The sequence below is a fragment of the Cryptotermes secundus genome, unplaced genomic scaffold (genome assembly GCF_002891405.2).
Source record: "Cryptotermes secundus unplaced genomic scaffold, Csec_1.0 scaffold847, whole genome shotgun sequence".
Taxonomy (NCBI): domain Eukaryota; kingdom Metazoa; phylum Arthropoda; class Insecta; order Blattodea; family Kalotermitidae; genus Cryptotermes; species Cryptotermes secundus.
The window spans coordinates 158,079-180,888 of record NW_019720577.1 but is presented as its reverse complement, the minus strand read 5'-3'; the positions used below and the strand labels follow the sequence as shown (position 1 = coordinate 180,888).

The 22,810-nt window shown below is 39.3% G+C and overlaps 1 protein-coding gene across 2 annotated transcripts in view; it reads left to right on the top strand.

The window, feature by feature from the left end:
• The window catches only part of LOC111869679 (Golgi resident protein GCP60), a 40,768-nt gene that overhangs the window by 9,252 nt on the left and 8,706 nt on the right, over window positions 1-22,810 (top strand). Inside the window, exons 3-7 of one of the 2 annotated variants that reach the window (XM_023861382.2) lie at window positions 709-849; window positions 5,872-5,976; window positions 13,767-13,854; window positions 14,412-14,613; window positions 20,713-20,813. In XM_023861382.2, coding sequence (XP_023717150.1) covers window positions 709-849; window positions 5,872-5,976; window positions 13,767-13,854; window positions 14,412-14,613; window positions 20,713-20,813 — 637 coding nt within the window. Of the gene's footprint in view, window positions 1-708; window positions 850-5,871; window positions 5,977-13,766; window positions 13,855-14,411; window positions 14,614-20,688; window positions 20,814-22,810 lie in introns of both variants that reach the window. The other variant, XM_023861374.2, reaches the window with a different exon arrangement.

The following is a 22,810-nucleotide window of genomic DNA, read 5'->3' as shown; positions in this document are numbered from 1 at the left end:
CCCGAAAGATTCCTGGTATTCATTTCTGTTAGAGGCTGAATCAACCCCAGGGCCACAGTACAGCTGGAAGGATTAGGTCAATTGAAAAATCCAATGACCTAATTGGAAATTGAGCCTGTGACCTTCTGGCTTGTAGCATGGTACCTCAACCAACTGCACTACTATATGCCCCCCTTATTATGAGTCCACAACTACAATTTGTCATCAGCAGACAAAAATATTTTCTGAACTGTTTCCTTAGTAAAATGCTTTATTTTTTATTACTCTGTCATTGTACTATACTGAATTTATCTGTATAAAATTAAATAAAATTGTAGACAGGATGTACCCTTGTCTGACCCCCTTGGATGATGTCCCTAGAATTTTCACTTGTTTTTGTCTTGTGTTAACTTGAAGAGTGTGTGTTTTTTACCTTGCTTAAATATTTCAGAGCTTTGTTTGGTTTGTCTGTGAAAGTTTCATAATAGATAAAGACCAAAGAAGTTGGTATGTTATATTCTCTGTGTTCCTGTATGAGTTTGTTCTGTTCTGTCTGAAGCCATTTTGTTCTTCTAGGAGAATTGTATCTTCATTATTAACATTCATACATTATACAGTGATTTTAGTACATATTTTTTACCCTTTATTTACCATTTTGTATATAAATATATAATTTTGAGCTCTTTCATATTCAGATTTTAAATATTGACATGAATGTGTTGTCTATAGGTTGGCATGGCAGACATTGGGTGATATAAATCAGGATGAAGCAATGACAGGGTTTGTTGAGTTGCTTGACAAGCTGTGTCCAATATTCAAACCTTTTGTGGAGGCGCACAAGTGGGATGTGGAGGAACGAAAAAGAATTGCGTGAGTAACGGGTTGTCACAGCAAACAAGAATTATCTTTGTATTTTGTAATGTTCTGTACCTGTGAGTTGTAGTCAGCATTACAGAGGAAGGAAGAGACCAGAGCTCTCTTTAGTGCAGGATGCACACTTAATGAAGGGAACATATCTACAGGCATAGATTCAATGTTACTCTCGTACACATCTATTTATGATGAATATTTTATGAGTGAAAACATAAATATCATAACCTGAAATCTTATTTCCCACAAATATTGTATGGTAGCACCCTGTTGTAGAGGCCAGATGGCTTAAAATACAGCCAAACCAATGCTACATGCTGCAGTTGGTATTTGGGGAAACCCTACCCAGCTTGAAGGAAGTTTTGCTGACATCCTGTTGTGGCGCCCACTGAAAATTTGGGTATTCATTGAGAATATCACAAATGAGCTCATCTTGGGGCTGGACATCCTGTGTGCATAAAATGCATATGTAAACCTAGGGCGCCAAATGCTGCATCTTGCAGATGAAGTATCGCTATGGAGCCCTGGGGTGGGGCCTCAGCCTACCAGCTTGGTTGTGGCCATTGATCAGGTGATACCTGCACAATGCAAGGGAGTGGTGATGGTTCAGTTGGCGAGCCTCAGTGGAGTGGAAAATAGCCTGGTAGAACCGAGTCCAGAGATCCATCCACCCAAAGGATTCTACATAGTCAGCACCCTGGTCCAAGACTGCCTGGAGGTACCCATGAGGGTCCTGAATGCTGCTTGTTGTGACCAGAAGCTCATAGAAGGATCTGCCATGGCACAGTGGTGGCTCCACCCAATGTTGAACAACCACAGGTCCAAGAAACTACCCCAAAGTTGCAGGACTGGATTGCAGCAGCCAGGCCAAACCTGAGTGACACTTGGAAGAGCTCCCCACAGAGTATGAAGACATCTTTGCTATGAAGAATGATGACTATAGATGGGCTGACAGAGTGTCCCACCGTATAGGTACGAGAGAGGCCCTACCAATCCACCAACCCCTGAGGAGGCTTCCCCTAGTAAAACAGAAAACAGGCAGATGTGGGCGAGTTGCTTGGGGATATGCGGTGACATGGGGTTATTGAAGAGGCAGCCTCTGGTCATCACCTGTTCTTCTCCAGAAGAAGAATGGGGACCTGCTGTTCTGCATAGACTACAGAAAACTGAACGATGTCACAAGGGAAGACTGTTTCCTAGTACCCTAGGATGAGGACACTCCGGATACACTGGCTGGGGCCAAATGGTTCTCTATGCTGGGCCTGAAGAGTGGTTATTGGCAGGTGGATCTGCATATGGACAACAAGGAGAAGACTGCCTTCTTTATGGGTCAAGGATTGTGGCAGTTCACAGTCATGCCCTTTGTTCTCTGCAGTGCTCCAGTAACATTTGAGAGGTTAATGGAGACCGTCTTAAGAGGCATCACTTACAAGTTATGTCTCGTGTACATGGACATGATTGTGATTGGTCTCATGTTCCAAGAGCACCTGCTCAACCTGAGGAAAGTGTTCCAGCTGTTCCGAGAAGCCTGCCTAAAGCTCAGTCTGGAGAAGGGCCAACTATTTCAGAAGGAAGTATGTGTCATCTAAGGGGATAACCACTGACCCTGAGAAGCTGAGAGATGTATGGGAGTGGCTGACCCCAATAAACACAAAATACGCAGCTTTAGCTGTAGCCATAGCTGACTGGGATTCAGCCTCTCTCAGAAGAGAACAGCAGAACGACCAGGATATAGGGCCCATTTTATAGGAAATAGAAACTGGACAACACCCAATGGAAATCCCTTGCTGTGAGGAATGGCATACCAGAGTGCCAGTGGGAACCCACAAATTTATGATCAAAAATAGCCCAGATAATTCTTCCTTAGAGCAGAGTGAACAACGTGCTGACCGAACTGCATGGTGGATCGTCAGGATGTCACTTGGGTGTCAACAAGACCCTGAATAAGGTCTGGCAAAGGTACTACTGACTCCAGGCAAGAAACAATGTTAAGATGTAGTGCTGGCAGTGCAACACCTGTGCATCCAGTCATAGCCCCTGGACCAGGAATCGGGGCCACATGCATCAGTACAAAATTTTGGTCCCTGTTCGAAAGGATAGCCATCAGTGTAGCTGGCCCTTCCCACTGAGCGACCAAGGAAACCAATACCTCCTGGTCAAAATGGACTGTTTTATCAAGTGACCAGAAGCATACACCATTCCCAATCAAATAGCCTTCAATGGTGGTGTAAGTGCTTGTTCCCAGCTTCTTCTGCTGCTTTGGAGTACTATGGGAGGTACATAGTGATCAGGGCTGTAACTGTGAGTCCTATATGATACAGGAGGTTTTGCAATGCCTGAAAGTGAGCAAGATATGCATCACACCCCGGCATCTGCAGTTGGGCAGCATCACTGTATGCTGTGATATCATCAGTTCTGCACCTCTTCATCAGAGCTTGGGTTCAGGAAAGACAGAAAAGTCATGTTGCACTAGCTTTTAAACTGGGGATTTTTTCTGCTTACCTTCTTTCTTTAACTAACTTATTGGTTCAAGGCCTCCCTTGAAAAGTTTACAGTTACTTAGGCAGTAAAGAAATTGTTTTAAACAACCCAGATGTTCATTGCTGCGTTCACAAAGACTTGCACTTGTACACCATCATGAGCCAGTTCAATCTGTTCATCACTTTTATACCCCACTTCTTTGAGATCCATTTTGATCTCTCATCAATGCATAGGTCTCCTGTATAATCATCTTCCTGGATTTTTCAAAATAAAATTAAATGAACCTTTCCTGTTGACTCCTGACAATCTAAGATTCACATGTCTTGCCCTCTTCTCATTGCTTGAGTTATGCCAAGGGATTCTAAGTCCAAGGCATGTTAGGACTTTTGTAACATGCTGGATTTTACTGTTAGGGATTAAAGTACCCATATCCAATCCCCCCCTCCAGCTAAAATACTGCCTCGTTGGCTGTTTACAGCTACTCACTGAAAACATTTGCAGCTGTTCTTGATATCCGAAGGATGTTTCTTCACTTTACCATTTACAGTATTGGATTTGCCTTGTGGGTACTCCTCGCAGAAATGGATGTTTCGCAATGCTAGAAAAGTTGACAGATTACATTAAGATGTTGTGTTTGTCACTCTTATGACTGATAAAACATTGAGCACATCACTCTGTCCTGGTTTTATGTGATGTCCAAGCTCTCTTTATGATTAAAAAATCAAACTAATTGCTATGTACTTTGAGAATAGGAGAAATCTACAGTTACAGTAGAATCTCAATATAATATTTCTTGATTTGAAAATTTTGTGCATTTTGCATTCATTTCTTGTGGTCCTGGCCAAAGCCCCCATATAAGCATTGAATATTTTTTCCTGAATTAGTATTTCGTATGTCCATGAATGAAATGTGTACCTGGTATAATATTATATTTAACTGAGTGGAAGGCTAGGTTTTTTCCTTCTATTTCTGAAGTTAAGAAATGAAGCAACATCTTGACTTAATATGTGAAAAAAATATAGTGATGTTTTTAATGGTTTAAATCTTAGTGGACTGATGTTTTGAACATGCGGTAAATGTTAAAATTCACATCATGTCATGCCATATGCATAACGAGTGAGAGCAGAAGACCGAACTATATTTCAGATTATGGGCCTTGGCCTGTGGCGAGTTTTCATGAAGAATCTTCGAAGCTTGGAATCGGAAGCTTTCATTCCCCATGAAGAGATTATACTGTGAAAATGATGAACTCAGATATTTATTATCTTTCTCATGTTTGCTTATAGTAACTATGAAATTAATATATAAAATCAAGTTTTATGTGCAGACAAGTTTCTTAGTGGGGCTTATCTTAGCTTCAGATTTGCCATCCGTTTGGGTAAATACAGATTTTGGACACTGTAGTTGCTTGCTCACAGGGGCCTTGAAGTTTGTGTATCCTCTTGTTGACCTTTAGCCAGGGCTGGCACAATGCTAAATACCACCCCAAATAAAAAAAAATTCACCCCCCTCCCCAATTCAGAATAGTTCGACTTTCACAAGACGCTGTCAAAATTTTCAGACACTGTGATGAAAGAGTCATAATTTTTAAAATCCTATTTGTGTTGTTGCATAACATGTTTAGATTTTTGCCTATTATTAGTCACAAAGTGAACAAAAGATCAGTGGATTTTAATCTGGCAAAAAGCAAAAAAATAATTTGTGAAGGGTGCCGACCCAGGTGGCTGATTGGTTTGCGTGTGCTATCACATCAGCCCTGGCAGAAGAAGAAAAGGTTCCCTCTGCTTGTAGCAGTTAGGCACACCACAAAAAATTGTTGTTTTCAGAAGTACATGGCATTTTCTAAGGGTAAAGCAGATATGTGTAATTAGCAGTGGTCATTTTCTGTTTGAATTCTGTATGACCCCTGTTTAAGATATATCTTGATGATAATGCTCAGAATTCTTGTCCCAGAACAAATTTTAAATGGGGCTTTCGCTGTATATGCTATGTACTGTGTATGAAATCTCTACTGATTTTTACTGTGGGATTATTCAAGTTAATATTAGAGTTATTTTATGTAGTATTCTAGGAGAACTGAACAACTTTGCTGTGCATTTGAACCTTTTTAGCATGAAGACAAGATGTTATCTTCTGCCAAACTTGTTCTACAGTTTGTGTGGCTCAGTATAGGATTTATTGCTGGGCTTTCGTAAGTTAACTGCTGGAATAGGTAAATGCAGAGAAGTTCTTAAATAACTGAATATCCGCTGCTGAAGAATGACTTGCCCCATAGAATTGTTTCCAAAAGGAACCTAACATCAAATCTGCTTGACTAATTTAGCCTGTTGCTGAATTTACGTTTTTTGGAGAAATATTGTTATATATACAAATATGAGCAAAACTTTTGTCTTGACTTTGCTGGTACAGCTACATATGTCTGTTCATAAATATTCTAACCATATTAAGATACACTGTGAGAGCTAGAGACAGAAGTAACTGGCCATGTTGTTTGTAAAGCCATTCCTGAATTGTGTTTTTGCCTTTGGGTCATTGTTGTAGCCGTGAAGAAGAGGCAGCACGCCAAGAGGAGGCAGCACGATTGAGACTGGAAGAAGAAGAACGCCAGCGTGAGGAGGAAGACCGAGCCAAGCAGGAGGCTCAGAGGTGAGTTTTGCCATTGCATTTATTTGCTCTTGAGCTTCAGTTGTGTTTGTAATTATGTGAATTTTATCATAAGATGTTTCTGACTTTCATGTTATACTAAACCAAGTATTTTATAAAAATAACTAAATATATGGTAACTTGCATCTGTTCCATATAATTATAATTGATTTAATTGTAATGAGAAGGAGCTAGGATAGTGCAGTCTGTATAGTGACTGGCTATGGGCTGGACACTGAGGGGTCAGAGTTTGAGTCCTGGTAGGGTCATGAATTTTCTTTTCTTCATGCTGTCCAGACCAACTCTGGGGTCCACCCAACCTATCCAATGGGTACTGGCTACTCTTTCCCCGGGGGTAAAGCAGCCAGGGCGTGAAGCAGACCACTCACCTCCAACTAGTACCGAGATCAAGCAAATGTGGATCTATACATACACTTCCCCCCTTTGCCTTCATGGTGTAGTGCTTAATTAGTTAAGCACAGGGACAACTTTACCTTAATTGTAATGAGAAGTTATGGAAGAAATGTGTAACACAGTTTTGTTTTTTTATATGAAGAGGCCAGCATGAGATATAAATTAGTAATTGTACAATTTATCACTCTATTTCTGTTCATAATTTTCATTCTTATCGATTCTCACTACATGATAGTTATCAGTTGTATCCTCAAAATGTTTGCCTGTTGTCTTGTTTGTAATTAAAATACAAAAAGATAATTTCATGCAATATGTGTAGTTATGTTTGTAATTATTTCCATACCAAATTTTACACTCTTATCTTCAGTGGTTAATTAGGTATTTCCAAGAGCCTAAGACAGTAAAGTCACATCAATTCAAGGTGCTTGGATCCAAAAAATACAGATTTGAAATTAATTAAATTTGAATTATGCATTTTTCACGTGCTGAGGCTAGGAGGTGATACTAGTGACAAGCATTTTACTGGGCTGCAAATAAACTCTATACAGTAGCTCTGAAATTGGGAGAAACATAGTTTTAATTACAAATCCTTATAGTTTTCAAAATTAAAGTCACAAATTTCGCTTGAACATTAATGCAAAACTTCATATCACAGTCCTTATTAAATCACTGTTTATGAAAATATGTATCAGTCTGTTATGCCATGTGCTTCAGTAATTTTCCTTATTTTCCCCTATTTTATGTTTTCTACAAACTCTTAGACATTATAATTTTTGGCACCAGGCCTTTTCATATGATTTCCAAATATTTGAACTTCACATTTTGAAAAGATACAGTAGCTGTCTTTATGTTACGATTTTGCCTGTGTTCAGGTGACAAGACATCAACATATACAGGGTCCGGCAAATCGGCCTCCCATATTTCAAAAGGCAGTTACAAACAAACAAAGAAAGATACAGAAAAAATACTTTTATTTTTGAACAACAAATACGATGCTATTTTACATTACTTGGTTTTAAAAATTATTTCCGGTAAATGGCGTCCTCCATTGTTCACACACTGAAGAAGCCTTTCCCGGAAGTTGTCCATAGTTCTTCGTGTCATTTCCAGTGGAATGGCAGCCACTGCCTGGGTGATTGCCTCCTTAAGTGCTTGCAGGGTTGTGGGGCGATGTTTGTACACTTGCGCCTTTAAGTGTCCCCAAAGAAAAAAATCACAAGGTGATAAATCGTGTGACCTTGAGGGCCAGGCGATATCTCCTCACAAAGAGAGAAGACGTCCAGGAAACAACTCTCTCAGAATTGCTAAAGAACACCGCGAAGTGTGAGCTGTGGCTCCGTCTTGTTGGAACCAGGCTTGTCCCTCTCCATGGTCCCCAACAAACTGGTTTAACTTAGGNGCCAGAGGGAATGTTCTGAAGAATGTCCTCACACGCAGCTTTGCGTGTTTCAATCTCTCTCACTTAATTCTTGGGTAACCATCATTTTGTATGGGTGCATGTGTAGATTTCTGTGCAGGATTCTTCTTACACTCCTATCAGACAATCCCAGGGCAGCTGCATGTTTAAGTGCTGAATGCTTTGGAGACTGCTGGATGGACGCTCTCACACGCGCCACATTTTCCGGCGTTGTTACGGTCCGAGGTCGGCCAGGCGATTTCTTTTTCAGTGCAGAACCTGTTGCTCTAAAGTTTGATACCCAAACGTGAATAGTTTTTCTATCCGGAACAGGATCATGTCGGCCAAGTTCGAACCGAATGCGAAATGCTCGCTGAGTAGTAATCACCGATTCACCATTACGAATATACTCTTCTACAACAAACGCACGATGCTCACTGTGCCACGCCATTGCGACTACTGCAAATGGCACTTATACCGCTATCGATACCCCCTCCCCCGCCGTATCCCCACCAGAACTCACACAGCGCCCTCTCCAAATACGGGAGGTCGATTTGCCAGACCCTGTACTTGTTTAGTTTTCTCTCTTGTTACTTCCAGATGAACCTATTAGAACTTTCATGTTTTTCTTTATGATATTGATGTAGTCTCCCAATAAATTAACACAATTAGCATACACCAGAAGCTGATATGTCACATTCAATTTCAGTCATACCTGGTTAGACCTTCCTAATGGTGTATTCTAAAGCAGATATGAAGAGCAATGGCAGTAAAGGATCCCATGTTCCGGACAAACTTAATATAAAATGTATCAGACAAATGTTTACCTTTACAGACATTACTATAGGTTTTATCTAATCATATTTTAATTAGCTTAACTAGTTTTGTAGGTGTACAGTACTTCCCTCCTGACTGAATCATAGGCTTTCTTGAAGTCCATGTATAGCTGATGTACAGTCTCATGCCCATATTTTCTCCAGTGTCTGATGGATCCAAAATAGACTGAAAGAGTGATTAGTACTTGATTTCATGCTCCCCAAAATTTACTTTGAGAAACTTTTTATTTCATATATTTGTGGTACCCTTTAGGGAAATTTACTCTTTAGTAAAGGGGACACAGTTTTAAATAAGTGCACCATTTAATGTGGGCTGTAAGGTGGCAATTGAATCTTTTGTGATGAAGGTTAAATCACTATTTTCCATTACTGAGTACTGAGAGAAAGATATCTTGAATTTCGGAGCTGTATATGTTAGTAGTAGTACTGTCAAAGTTGTGTTAATTATTAAAGCCTATATATTACAGACAGGCTCTGTTTTCATAGCAAAGATTTTCACCTGTGTGGTTAACCATTTCTGCCATTGCTGAGATACTCAGAATGGCTCTTCCTCTTTCACCTTTTTTTTTTTTTTTTTAATTTGACACCATTTGGTGGTTTTGAGGTTATAAACCAGCATGAATATCTAGTTATATATAAGAGAAGAAAGTGAAATTGTTTCTTTCTTCTGCTCTTTTCATACCCTACAAATAATTCAGAGTGCAGCAGTTTTGCATGAATACAGTCTACTCCAATTTATCACTTCCCNCCCCCCCCCCCACCAGCTCCCATAGAAGTTTGTAGACAGATATACTGTTTGTCATTTGACAGCCAGAAAAGTATTGTTTACTGCCATCCCTGTTTCACTACCAGTAGTCGATGTGGACTCTCAGTGGCTCGAACTCAACAGTTAACTAAACATATAAGATGTTGCTTACCTTCCAAATTTTCTGCCATCCATCAGTGAATGGTGCTTGTAGTTTAAAGGCAAATATGGTCAACATTTGCTTCATTGAAAATTATAACTTTCTCCTTTCATAATGGCAATACTTTGGACTGACTGCTACATAAAAAAGTATTTTCTTCATTGTTCTCTACCCACAAAGATATGTTACTGTCCACTGGAAGCTTTCAGCTTTCACATGCAGCGTATTGTAATGTGTTTTGCCACTGAAGATGCATTTCAGATTGTTAATTGGTTTATTTAACAACCTACAAGTCGTAACTACAAATACTTATAACACTCTTGCGGGTTTGCACACTTTACAAACCCTACAAAATAATCTATTCACTCTTCTTCAGTAGTCCTAATGTAATTATAACGTGGGAGCTATACAAGTGTCTCTGAATTACACACTCCCAATATAACTGTACTATAGCATACACAAAGTCTTGATGGNCAAACCGGTTAATCCGCCCCCGGATAATCGAGAGTTGACTGTAATCACAAAATCATCTAACCACGCGTTCAGTTCTTCTTCCTGTGACTGCTGCTATATTTCAACTGACTTATGACGTCTTCATGTTCACATTTCACTCGCTACAACTGAACTTGGCTGCTAGACTTCCACTGCACCGAATGCTCCGAATACTAACTGGCTTTGGCATTTGCTACATTTCAACTACCTGCTTACGCATTCCAGTCTCTCTTATAAACAGTCGGACAGCAGAAAATCCACCTCGCTTCACTGTTGCGTAAACGCTGTGTTTACAGGCGTTGCTGGGCAACGCTGCCAAGAGTTGTTTATTGCTGCGTAACAACCAGCGCAGTTCAGCTTGGCTCACTTTGGCCCTACTCGGCACGGCACCGTGAAACACCACTTTCCTTACTGTTGCGTAACTTCGCTTCCACTGTTGCACAACCCAGCAACTGACTGTTTATCCAGAGTCTGTCTTCGTGGTAACTCGTTCCACCTCCCCTTACCCAGCAATGGTTAGACATGTCACAATATTATGAAATACTTGCAAATACCACAGAGAAAAGAATTTTCTGGTGTTAAAATTATGTGCATAAATGATATTAAAAAATGTCCCTCATTGTGTTACACTATAGGCAGTTGTCAGCCTTCCTATCCCTGGGCCCAACTGTTGCAGTGAATGTATAAAGTGCTTAAGATGATATGACTTTAGATATTTGGGAAGCAGGTCTTTGGAAAATACAAGTTGGTCTGGCCAGAAGCTTTAGGAATATGTTTAAGAGGTTTATCAAGCAGCAGTATAAATACTGCTTAGATATGTGGTGTGTTCAAAAAGTATCGAACCTTTGGTCGGCAGAAATACATTTATTGATTTGGAGATACAAAACCCTAATCCCCTTCAAAGTAGTGTCCTTGGTAATGCACACACTTCTCCCAGCGCTTCCGCCATTGTAGGAAACACTTCTGGAACGCATCTTTTGGAATGGTGATCAGCCGGGCCATCGCATTCTGCATGATGTCTTCTTTTGACTCAAATCAGGTTCCTTTCAGCGGCATTTTCAGCTTGGGAAATAGCCAAAAGTCACACGGAGACATGTCAGGGGAGTAGGGAGCCTGATGAACCACAGGGATGTTGTGTTTGGCGATGAAAGTCTGAATCAGATGTGCAGAATGGGCAGGTGCATTATCATGATGGAGCTACCAAGTTTTTGCTGCCCACAGATCCAGTCATTTGCGCCGCACAGTATCACGAAGGCAACGAAGGACCTCCTGGTAGTATTTCTTTGTGATGGTTTGGCCTTGTGGTGCGTACACATGATGCACAACCCCACGGGAGTTGAAGTAAATGGCCAACATGACCTTGACGTTGCTGCGGACCTGCCGTGCTTTTTTTGGCCTCAGGGATGTCAGATGTTTCCACTGTGACGACTGCATCTTGGTTACCGGGTCGTACCCATAAACCCACGACTCATCGCCTGTGATCACGGTGTTCAGAAAGTTGGGGTTACTGTTTGCATTGTCCAGCATGTCCTGTGCAATTTCCAGATGGCGTTGCTTCTGCTCCATCGTTAGCAGTTTTGGTACGAATTTCACGGACACTCTTCCCATGCCCAAATCCTTGGTCAAAATTGAACGTACCGATCCAATGCTTACCCCTATCTCGTTTGCAAGTTCTCGGACTGTGATACGACGGTCCTCCATGACCAAAGTCCGCACTTGCTCAATGACATTCTCATTTCGGCTTGTTGAGGGTCTGCCTGAATGCGGTTTGCTGTCCACTGATGTGCGGCCATCTTTGAAGCGGTTGTACCACTCCTTTATCCGTGAGTTGCTCGTAGCATCGTCCCCGAAAGCCTGTTGAATCTTGCGAATGGTTTCCACTTGGGTATCGCCAAGCTTTTGGCAATATTTGATGCAATATCGCTGCTCATGTTGTTCCGTCATTTTACACCTTACTGGAATCTGACGAGTGGTCACTACACGTCCTCACTCATATGCTGACTGCCAGCGACTGACACTTTCTGCGGGGGGGGAATTCACAACTGCCCATGAATGTCCCCTCCACATCTCCACCGAAGGGAGCCTCCTGCACTTCATTGGTTTTTACAGGAAAAAAGAAGGTTCAATACTTTTTGAACACACCACGTATATAGTAACAGAAAGAGAAAATCATTTTATATTTTTTCACCATGCTGGTAACATACAGAGTTGAAACTGAGAGGTGCCCCAATAACTAGGCTGCTGAAGAATAACTAAGAGAGACAGAATGAGCGATGAGGCAAGAGGTAAGATTTAGGGTAAGATCATACAGGAAATATAACAAACATAAGGAGTTGAGTGGGGTCAGGGTGACTTTAGACAACCAGGAATGAAGTTAATAGTGAAAGGGACTATAGAGAGAACAGCATAATTCATAATTTATTTACATCCATAAATTGTTAACACAAGTACAATTGGACAAATCAGTTTAAACCATCTAAGACACTACAACTCAGCAACTCTTAAAAATGTACAGAATGCATCAGCAAGGAGGCATATACAGAAGGAGAAGTATGGCAAAGCAGAGGATAGCTGGAACAGATTTATGAAGCAACGTTTCACAAATATGAAAATGTATGTGGTGGTGATAATGATGACATGACTGATTACAGAAGGCTGATGTTCAGATTACCTGGTGTTGAGCAGGTATGCTTCACAACAGCATTCTTAACAGCTTTGGGACTGACGAGTTCCAGGAGCACTCTCATTAGCATTTCCATGATCTGTGAATGAGTTGAATGCAACCCTCCTCATATATTAAAGTTCTCTGCAAGAAGCATTAGCCATGTATAGTTAAAACTCTTTCACCATATGAGTGGATGAATTCACTGTGTGTTGTACTGTTATTCATAAGCACAGAACATAATGCTAGTCTCCTAGCAGAATTAAGTAGCATAAGATAATCTGATTCCCATATTTGAACAGTTTAGCAGTTCACCAACAGTACATAATTGGATGGAGCCTGAGATTTGAATACATGGCACTTTCATTTTGCAACCCTTTTGATAATAACACCTTCAAATAAACCACAACCTTGTCTTTCCCATTTATTTCAAATGCACTATTCACAGATTATCTTATTCCTCACATCTCATGTGATGCTTTGGAACCTCATCAGTTGATATGGTGTTGTTAAATAAGTAACAGATCAGCCCAAAACCCATAATCTTTTGTATCCCTGGTAACAATTCATAACCATTCTTATATTATTTGACAGTATGTGACCATAGCAGTTGATACAGTGTTAAGTAATGTACAGTGAGAACAGTTTCCATGGTGATAAGTCAGAACTATCTTCATACGAGTATGTTGAAAATATGTGATCACCACAATAGATTCATTATTATTAAATAGCCCTTGAAACAGCCAAGCAACCAGCCAAAATTCTGTATGACCAGAGCTGTTCGTGCATCGTTGTTAAGTAACCCATGTATCAGCCAAGCTGTCAGAACTTTTTGTAATCACATTAAGCCATAACCATTCTCATAGTATAGTATCTGATACAGTGTTAAATACTTGTAACACACAAATCAGTTGGGTCCAAGTCTTTATATTATAGAAGGAAGCAGCTGAAGCTTATCTTTGTGGTGTAGATAAGATAAGCAGAAGCCTCTGGAACACCCTGTGGAGGGAGACCTTGAGTGTGAGATGCATGTTTATTGCCTCATTGCTCAAATATTCTGAGCAGGTACTTTCAAACACATGTTACAGGAGGCAGATTCAGGAGGCTCTGAACCAGCAGACTTACCACCAGTTCAAGTCATATGCAGAACAACAGTATCCAGGCAACCCTGAGCAGGTATACAGTTCTGAGTAGAGACTGTGACCAACACTGAAGGTTCCACATCAAAGTAGGCCAGAACCTGTCTTGTGTCATTTCTTTCTGGTTCATAAAATCTTGATGATATATGCTTTTGGTAATCTATATTAATATTAAAGGAGCTCTGAAGAGTACTGTCACCTGGGATATAACATTGTGTAGTCCGTTTGATGTTTTGGAGCAACATATTGCTGCCATCTTCAGGGTCTAAGAATAAGTCGAACAAGAGACCACCATGAAAGCAGGTGGCAAGGAGACCCTGAAGATGGAAGTAATATGTTCCTCTGAAATGCCAAACAGACTACGTGGTGTTATGTCCCAGAAGATAGTACTCTTTATAACCACTGATGTGAGAACCTCATATCCTACATAAAGGAAATTTGATTTCGTAACAACATTTTGTCTGTTACCAAGTTCACTCATTAAAAATTCCACCCGTTGCCTTGCCCAATTTCTGTATTGTTTATTGTAGCATAGTTATCAAGAAAATTGCATTGTATTGTTGTTGCTAGTATAAAAAATTAATAATGTTACAGCAAGGGGTGTTGATCCGGCAACTGCAGGAGCAGCATTACCATCAGTACATGCAGCAGTTGTACCAACAACAGTGCTGTCAGCAAAAGCAGGAACCACTTTCAACCACTGAGGTGACAATGGATGAAACGGCCCGTCTACTGAGTAATGGAGGGACAGATGCTCTGGACAGGGAGATAGATAGCGAGGAAGATGGTACTCAAGGTAATTATAAGTGTCTGGCATATATACATATTATTTGTAAATTAGGGCTGTGTAGAATTCCTTAACTCTCACAAGATGCATCTCCACTCAGGCAGAATGAAATTATGTTGAACTTACCAATGTCTTATGTCATCGTGGCTGGTATTGTGTAATTTTGTCTGCCAGTTTAAGTTTTTGATTTGTTTCATTCTGGTCCATCACACTAACAATTATAAAGATAAAACAACTCCGTCCAGTGTGACTATATAAGTTTTTACTACTTGAAAACTTAGAACCCTTACATGTTTCAGTCCTGATGGACCATCTTCAGAGGGAACATCAATACATATTTGGAAACTACTATCACAATGGGTGTTCTGAGTGCTAAAATACATACACATACAATGTCTGCAATGCACAATATACACAAAATCCAACTTTTCCACAACCACAGCAGGTTTTCTGGTATATTAAAGTTTTTAAAACTTTGTTGTTTAAGTTAAAATTTATAAACCAAGTAGGTTTGTGTCCCTTCTCCTATCGTGTTTCTTGAGGGGGGCTGAACTTGTGCCGCCTGTCTATCTTGAGAAGGAGATTCTGCAGATATATTATGGGTATTGTATTATTCCCGCGACCCTACTGTATATATATATTTTAAGGATTTTGTTTTGTCTTACCTTGGTATCGTCCTGTGTGTGTTCGTGGCGTGCTGTGTTGTTTTCACTGTTCTAGAATGTGCTGTGCTGCGTAATTTATACTTGACGTGTCTGTGATGTTAATGTTGGCATGTTCTGATGTTGTATTATGAGGTTGAACATGTTACATTGGCTGTTACTTTCTTTTGTGTGTTTCTATCAATTTATTGAACTTATTAAAGCAATATATGTGTTGGGCAAATGCTGATTTGTCTTTGTTTAGTCCTATGTTTCTTACGTGTTCTTTGTATCTTGTTGTTAGATTTCTGCCAGTTTGGCCGATGTATATGAGGGGCATTCAAGTTCTGAGGTCTCCGATTTTTTTTTTCTCAGGAGTGGGAGCAGATAGACACATGCGGTTTAATTTAAAATACGTGTGCACTCTTTGTGAATGCGTGACAGATGGCAGCACTGTACGGCACACAGAACTCTAGTGGTGGCCGCGAGAGTGAGGAGTGTTTTTGATACCTAAAATGGTGAAATTTTTGTTACAAGAACAGTGAGTAATTATTCGTTTTCTCCACTTGCGTGGTGCGACACCCATTGAAATTCATTGCCAGTTGAGTAAGACATGTGGTGAAGATGTCATGAGTGTGAAAAATGTGCGTTCATGGGTGCAACAGTTCAAAGAAGGCCGAATGTCGTGTGACAGCGAACCAAAACAATCCCAGCCTCGCACCAGCCGGTTTGACAATATGGTTGAGCGAGTTGAGAAAGTTGTTTTGGAGGATTGCCGATTGAGTGTGGAAAACATCGCCTCCAAAGTTGGCATTTCCATGGGATCTGTGTGCACAATCCTGCATGAAGACTTAATGAATGTGGAAGGTGTCCTCCAGGTGGGTGCCACGAATGGTGGCAGACGACCACAAAGCTGTGAGCATGGCAATTTGCCAGGCGATGTTGGATGAAGGCATGAATGGGTCTTTCTTTTCATCAATTGTGACAATGGATGAGACATGGATGCCGTTTTTCAATCCTGAAACGAAGCGCCAGTCAGCTCAATGGAAGCACAGAGACTCACTGCCACCAAAAAATTTCAGGTAAACACCAGTGCAGAAAAAATGATGATGGCCATGTTTTGGGACAGCGATGGCGTAATCCTTACTCATTGCGTTCCAAAGGGCACTACGGTGACAGGTGCATCCTACCAAGATGTTTTGAAGAACAAGCTCCTTCCAGCACTGCGAGAAAAACGGCCGGAAAAGACTGCGTGTGTGTTCTTTCACCAGGACTGCACCAGTGCATTGGGCATATGCAACGCAGCAATTTCTTCATGAAAACAACCTTGAAGTGGTTTCTCATGCTCCCTACTCACCTGACCTGGCTCCTAGCGATTTTTGGCTTTTCCCAACGCTGAAAGACACTCCGTGGTCGCACATTCACCAGTCATGCCGCTATTGCATCAGCGATTTTCCAGTGGTCAAAACAAACTCCTACAGAAGCGTTCACAGCGACCATGGAATCATGGCGTTGACATTGTGAAATATGTGTATGGCTGCAGGGAGATTACATTGAAAAGTGACAGAAGTTTCAAATTTTTGTATGGTTATTGTGTGAGAAAAATATTGGAGACCTTAGAACGCACCACGTACTTTTTGGCAACTTTGGCATGTTATTTTGTATATCCCACTTTGTTTGTAGGGGTTTATTTCCCGTTTTTCATTTATTAGTTTACCTATTGTGTGGGTTGTTTTGAAGGCTATCTTCATGTTACTGTTTTTGAATAGTTTTGTGATTTTTCATATGTAGTTTCCTGTGTAAGTATAAGTGACTCATTTTTGTTCTTTTTCGTCTTTATTATCCGGGTTACTTATCTTTTGTTAAAGTTTGTTATATAGATGTGTGATGTCTTCCTTTCTATAGCCATTATTTAGTGCTGTATTAATAATTGTATTTAATTCTTTGTTTTTAGCGTTTTCCTCAAGGGGTAGTAGTATAAGAAGTCTGCATCCAATTTTTATATGCTGCTAATTTTTGTTCTTTAGGGTGGCATGATTTATTGTTTATTGTTATGTCTGTCGTTGTGGGTTTTCTTCATATTTCCATTTCTGTTTGTCCATGTCTATTAAATATGTTTAAGTCCAGTTAGACTTGTTTACTTCCCCATTTATTGTGAATTGCAGGTTTTTATGTTGTCTGTTGAAATGTTTGAGGTTGCATTGTGGGGTTATTTTTGTTTGATTATATATTATGAAGATGTCGTCTACGTATCTGTTAAAGTATGTAATTTTCTCATCTTGCAGCAGATGTTTTATTCTGCTTTGTTCTATGTCTTGTAGGAAGAGTTCTGCCATTGTACTTGATAGGTGGGAGCCCATGGCTATGCCTGATCTTGGTTTGTAATATTTTTCATTATATTGAAAATAGTCTTGATACAATATCATTTCAAATATGGACATAATTTCTTTTCTAATGGTTTTGTCCATGTCCTTGAGTAATTTATTGGTTACAAGAAGTGTATCGCTGATTGGGATATTAATGTAGAGGTCCTTAATATCCATTGTTAGTAGTTTATGATCTGGATTTAGTTTTAGTTTTCTTATGTTTTCTGCAAATTGTGTTGTGTTGTGTTGTGTTGATGATGTACTCGTGTTTTAATTTAAATATTCGTTTAGTCTTTGATGTATGTATTTAGCTAGTTTGTGTGGGTGCATTAGCGTTGTTTATTATTGGTCTATAAACTTAAATATTCACACTGAATGGAGTTGTTTTGTCTTTGTAGTTTAAGTTTTATTTGCCATATTTTAAGAGTCTGTATTTTATGACTTTGTGACAGAATCAGTAACCTCCCAGGCTAACACTTTACTTGCATAATAATACCATATTTACATGTGTAAGCTATGTGCTCTTACTTTTAGACAAGACATTTTAGAAAATAATTGAGTACCATATTTCTACTCATAAAGTTTTAACCATGTAATTTTAGTGAAAAATGTGGTTAATTGTGGCGACACAGTATGGGGAGCTTTAATTCCACTTTCTGCAAGAATTGTGCAGTGGTCGAAATTTTATCAAGCAAGCTTTCCTGTCTCATTGTTTATCAACAGATTGCCCAGTGGCATACATTAGTGTAAATATCCATTCCATGTTACCATGTTACAGTCACCTTAATGATTGCATTATCAGCAAGAATTGTGCAGCAAACAATTTTATCAAGGGGAATTTTCATCTGAATGTATATCAAGGAATCGTATGGTGTAGTCTGTAGATATGAATATCCATGCTGCGTTACCACATCACATTCGGCTGTATGACATTTTCTGCCACAGTTATGTGTCTGTCGAAATTCTGTTAGGGAACATTTTTGTCTCAGTGTTCATCAAGGAATCATATGGTGAATTACATAGACTCAAATATTCACACCATGTTTGTCACATTGCATTCACCTTTTCCATGAAAACTGTGCAAAAGAACTTTATTCCAGGATATTTTCATGCCAGATGTTCATCAGCGAATCATGCTGCGGAATCCATAGGCATGAATGTGCATCCATGTTCCATATCACTTTCAGCTGTAATTGCTTCAGAGTAGTGTATAAAATTATGCTATGAAAATCAGCGTTCTCATATTTTGAGCACCCCAACTCTCAGATATGATTCCTCAGCTAAAAGAAATGCATAGATTATACAAGTAAATATGGTATTTACTTCTAGGGACTTGTAATTTGATGTTCAATAAAATAAAAAATGTTTTAAATGAAATATATAGAACTTAGTGTGATAAAACTTCTTATAGTATGCTTATTTCATCTTAGTGATGAAGTTACTGTCCACACCTGAGTTGTACTTGTGTGGCACTAATATCATGTTACATAGCAGTTATTGTTATATGCTTTTTCATAGGATACAGCCTCAGAAAGTCCTTTTATAATTAAAATGTTGAAAAACAACATTTCAGTAATAAGGGAAACATTAAAATAATAAATGTGAGTACTAATGACATTGTAGTTCCTGTGAATTGCATGGTAAGAGAAGATTACGTGTCTTAGGAATGCTTACTATCATTGGCATAATCCATACAAAATCAGATTTTCTATGTATATTTCCCAACAGTGAATTGAAAGTATTGTCACATGACAAATAACTTCATGCTGTCTTGGATCTAGCGAATTTATTCCACATTCACTCTTACACTCACACATTTCACATTTACAATTACTGCCATCAGCAGTATCACAAATACTTCTCCTGTAGTTATTCACTCTGGCAGATACTAGACTGCAACTGCACTTGGTGACTTCACGATCCGCACTATGTCACTCCCGATCACACACTCTCTTCACATACTGCTCAGCTGGCTTTTTATACTGTTCCCTATTGCCTCGTGTTACCAGCATTGTCCCCTGTTATGTCACCGTGAGGGAGGGGGCAGAGTGTTGATTGGCCCGTTACCGTAGCAGTGACCGCTTAGACGCTGTTATGTCACCGCTGGTGGGGGAAGGGGTGTCCTGCGTAGTGGAAATATGTCACAGTATTTATAAGGTTGTAATGGAAGCATGTGTAGTTCACTTGTTTTTGCTTTAGTAATAAGCATTCCTTTTTTAGGTTTTTGTTGTCCTGCTCACTAAACATAATGGCCCTAGCTTTTCACACAGTAAGATGCTTCAGAATATTTCAACAGTTTAAATTTTTTTGTTTGTATGTGTTTTTTTTTTATGAAGTGTGTATTGTTACATGGCTAATGCTGGTTTTGATGTCTACAGGTGGATTGGAGCAACAAAATGTTTGTGTCTTTAACTTTGTGAACACATGCTATTCAATATGACCTTGCTTGGTTTGGTCATTTAGAAATGTGAATTGACAGACACTAAGGTTTCCCTTTCAGAAAACAGCATGACTATATATGCCTTGGGCTTTGTCAGTAGGTGTGTATTAACATTTTTTTTTAATTCCTAAACACAAGTAGTAGTTCCTTTGTTTGTTTCTGGCTGTGTGAAAATCTTGTGTTTACAAGCCCCTACAGGTGAGGCATATATGTGAAGAGGGGTATAGTGCAGTGTGACCAAAAAACTGCGAATGGTACACACGTACCACTATAGGAATCACTGATATGATAACACACTTCTGCAATATTAGCATCTCTGGTGCATCTTGGTGGCAATGAATATTTTTTCATCAGATACTGATATTTCCAGAATTAATCCAAACTCCAGTATATTTTGTGTAATTCTCAGTGGGTTAAATTGATATAGAGTAGAGAAAGTAATGCACCTAAGTGACAGATTTCAGTGGATTCAGAGGAAACATATAGTTTAGTTTCCCTCTGCCCTGTCTGTGTGCTTATCCTGAAGATTTATTGTTGGTTGTATGTGTTAGTTGCTTTATAAATATGAATCTTATAATTTAAAGATTTCTGTGGCATAGGTTACATGAGAGGAGTGTTGTTATGTTTTGTAATCCAGGTGAATTCCCCACAATTTCTGCAGCTTCCATGTGGACCCGCAAAGATATCAAGGAGTTCAAGGAATCTATTCGGAAAGAGGGTGGAGATGCCATAATCAAAGTGGGGCATGGTGAGACAGTCACGGTCAGTTTTATTCTAAATACATTAAATTACCATGTATACTGGCATAGGAGACAACCCTTCAAGTTTAAAAATAGTCCCCCAGAACTAAGGATTATTTTATATGGGAAACATGAGTTGTGAATCTTAAATCCTTAAATGCTACTTGACATTTAACAACTTCTGTACATAACTTAACCCACACTGTAATTATTTCACGTGTGGTATATGTAATTAATGTAGAGATTTTAGTGAGATTAGTGTGTATTGGGATAGCATGAGCATGAATACAATAACTGCAAAGTTGGCAGGATGAACTTGACATCACATGCCATTTGCAACTGCTGATGTAACATAAACACCAGATCCAGCTGGCAATCCAGACAGCTACTATTGAGGATGTTAACAGAATAAATGATATTCTGTGGTTGTTCATAAGAAGGCTTGGCTGCAGGTCATCACTCTTGCTTACTAGGTCTAATTTGTAATGGCTAACAACATTACCATAGTACTTAGACCCTGTCGTGGTTTATCCTGCTATGGGAAGGAAGTATGGAGCTTGTTTCAAGTAGTGGCATTTGCCAAGTCATTCAGCAGCTTTTTACTGTCTTGGAATTTAATGTAACAGAGATGATGATGTGATATTGATATCTTAGGGTATACTTAAACACGTGGACAGGACACAACTGAAGTTGAGATTTAAATTTTATACATTGTGTACAGGTTATATGTACTTCCATTTTCTTTGGCTGTGTTGCTTTTCACCATATGGGTGCTACTGTGGCTGACATATCAGCTTGAGGAAAGATGTGTATGTCTACAACTAATAAATGCATATCACATGTAATCTGTGTCCTTACACATCACATATGAGCGCAGCAGTGTCAGTTGAATTGCTACCTGGTTCTTTTTTAAAAAATGGAAATAAATGAAAAAATGAGGTGGAACTTGTAACCTATGCATTTAAATACTGTAAGAATGTGAAGCAATTGTATCATTCACTCTGCTCAGTTCCCACTGTAGAGACCTCTTAACCTGTGGCTTGTGATGCTGCAGTTGTGTATTACAGCTCTGTCATTCAATTTGCCTAGTTCCCAGAACACACCATTTGAGGTTCAAGCTCCTAGATACAATAACAAAACAAGACCAATAATTATTGGTCTTGTTTTGTTATTGTATCTAGGAGCTTGAACCTCAATTATAATTGATTCTGCTCTTCTTCCCTCTGTTGTTTTATGGTTTTCTGCAGTATCAGTGAAGTTATAATCAGATCAAATGTCAAAAGTTTATGCAGATCAGTTTTTTTATGTATCCAATGATGAAAATACTGAAACAGAAACCCTGGACACTTACATAACTACCACCAGTTAGGGTAAACAACCATGACCTTGCTTATTTTTGCGAGTGATCGCAAATTGCATGATTAGTATAATTCATGAGTCAAAATTGATGTAGGGAAAGAAAGAAAAAAATACAAAGGAGATAATAGAGAAGCCCATTTTTATTGCAGATAAGTAAATATGTGTACATTATAGGTGTGGGCAGGGCCTTTCAGTACCTAATTTGTTATTCTTTCCTTAGAAAAATAGTATGTATCTTCTGAATTGTACTGTCTTTAGTACATTTTCTGTTACTAAACTTTAAACAAAAATGGGAGTGAAAATACAAAAAGTTCTTGCATGAGGCTGAGTAGACAAGGATCACTGAAAAGCATACCACACCCTAGTCCAATTCAGATGATGCTCAACCTCCATTGAAGAAACAGGAGCCTCAATCAGAGGACTTCAACAAACATAAACTAGAGTAAGTAGCTGGGTATGGTAAAGGAGCAAGAAGAATCCAGCAAGGTATTGTAGGGTGTGTGCTGCTCACAAAAACAAGTTACATTTGCAAATTCTGCCATGGCGCACAGCATAAAAGTTAAAATTTTGAGGATGTCTTATATGCCAGTATATAGGATATTTACATGATTATAAACATCACAAGACTAGCAGAAAAATCCTCTGAATATTGTTAAACAG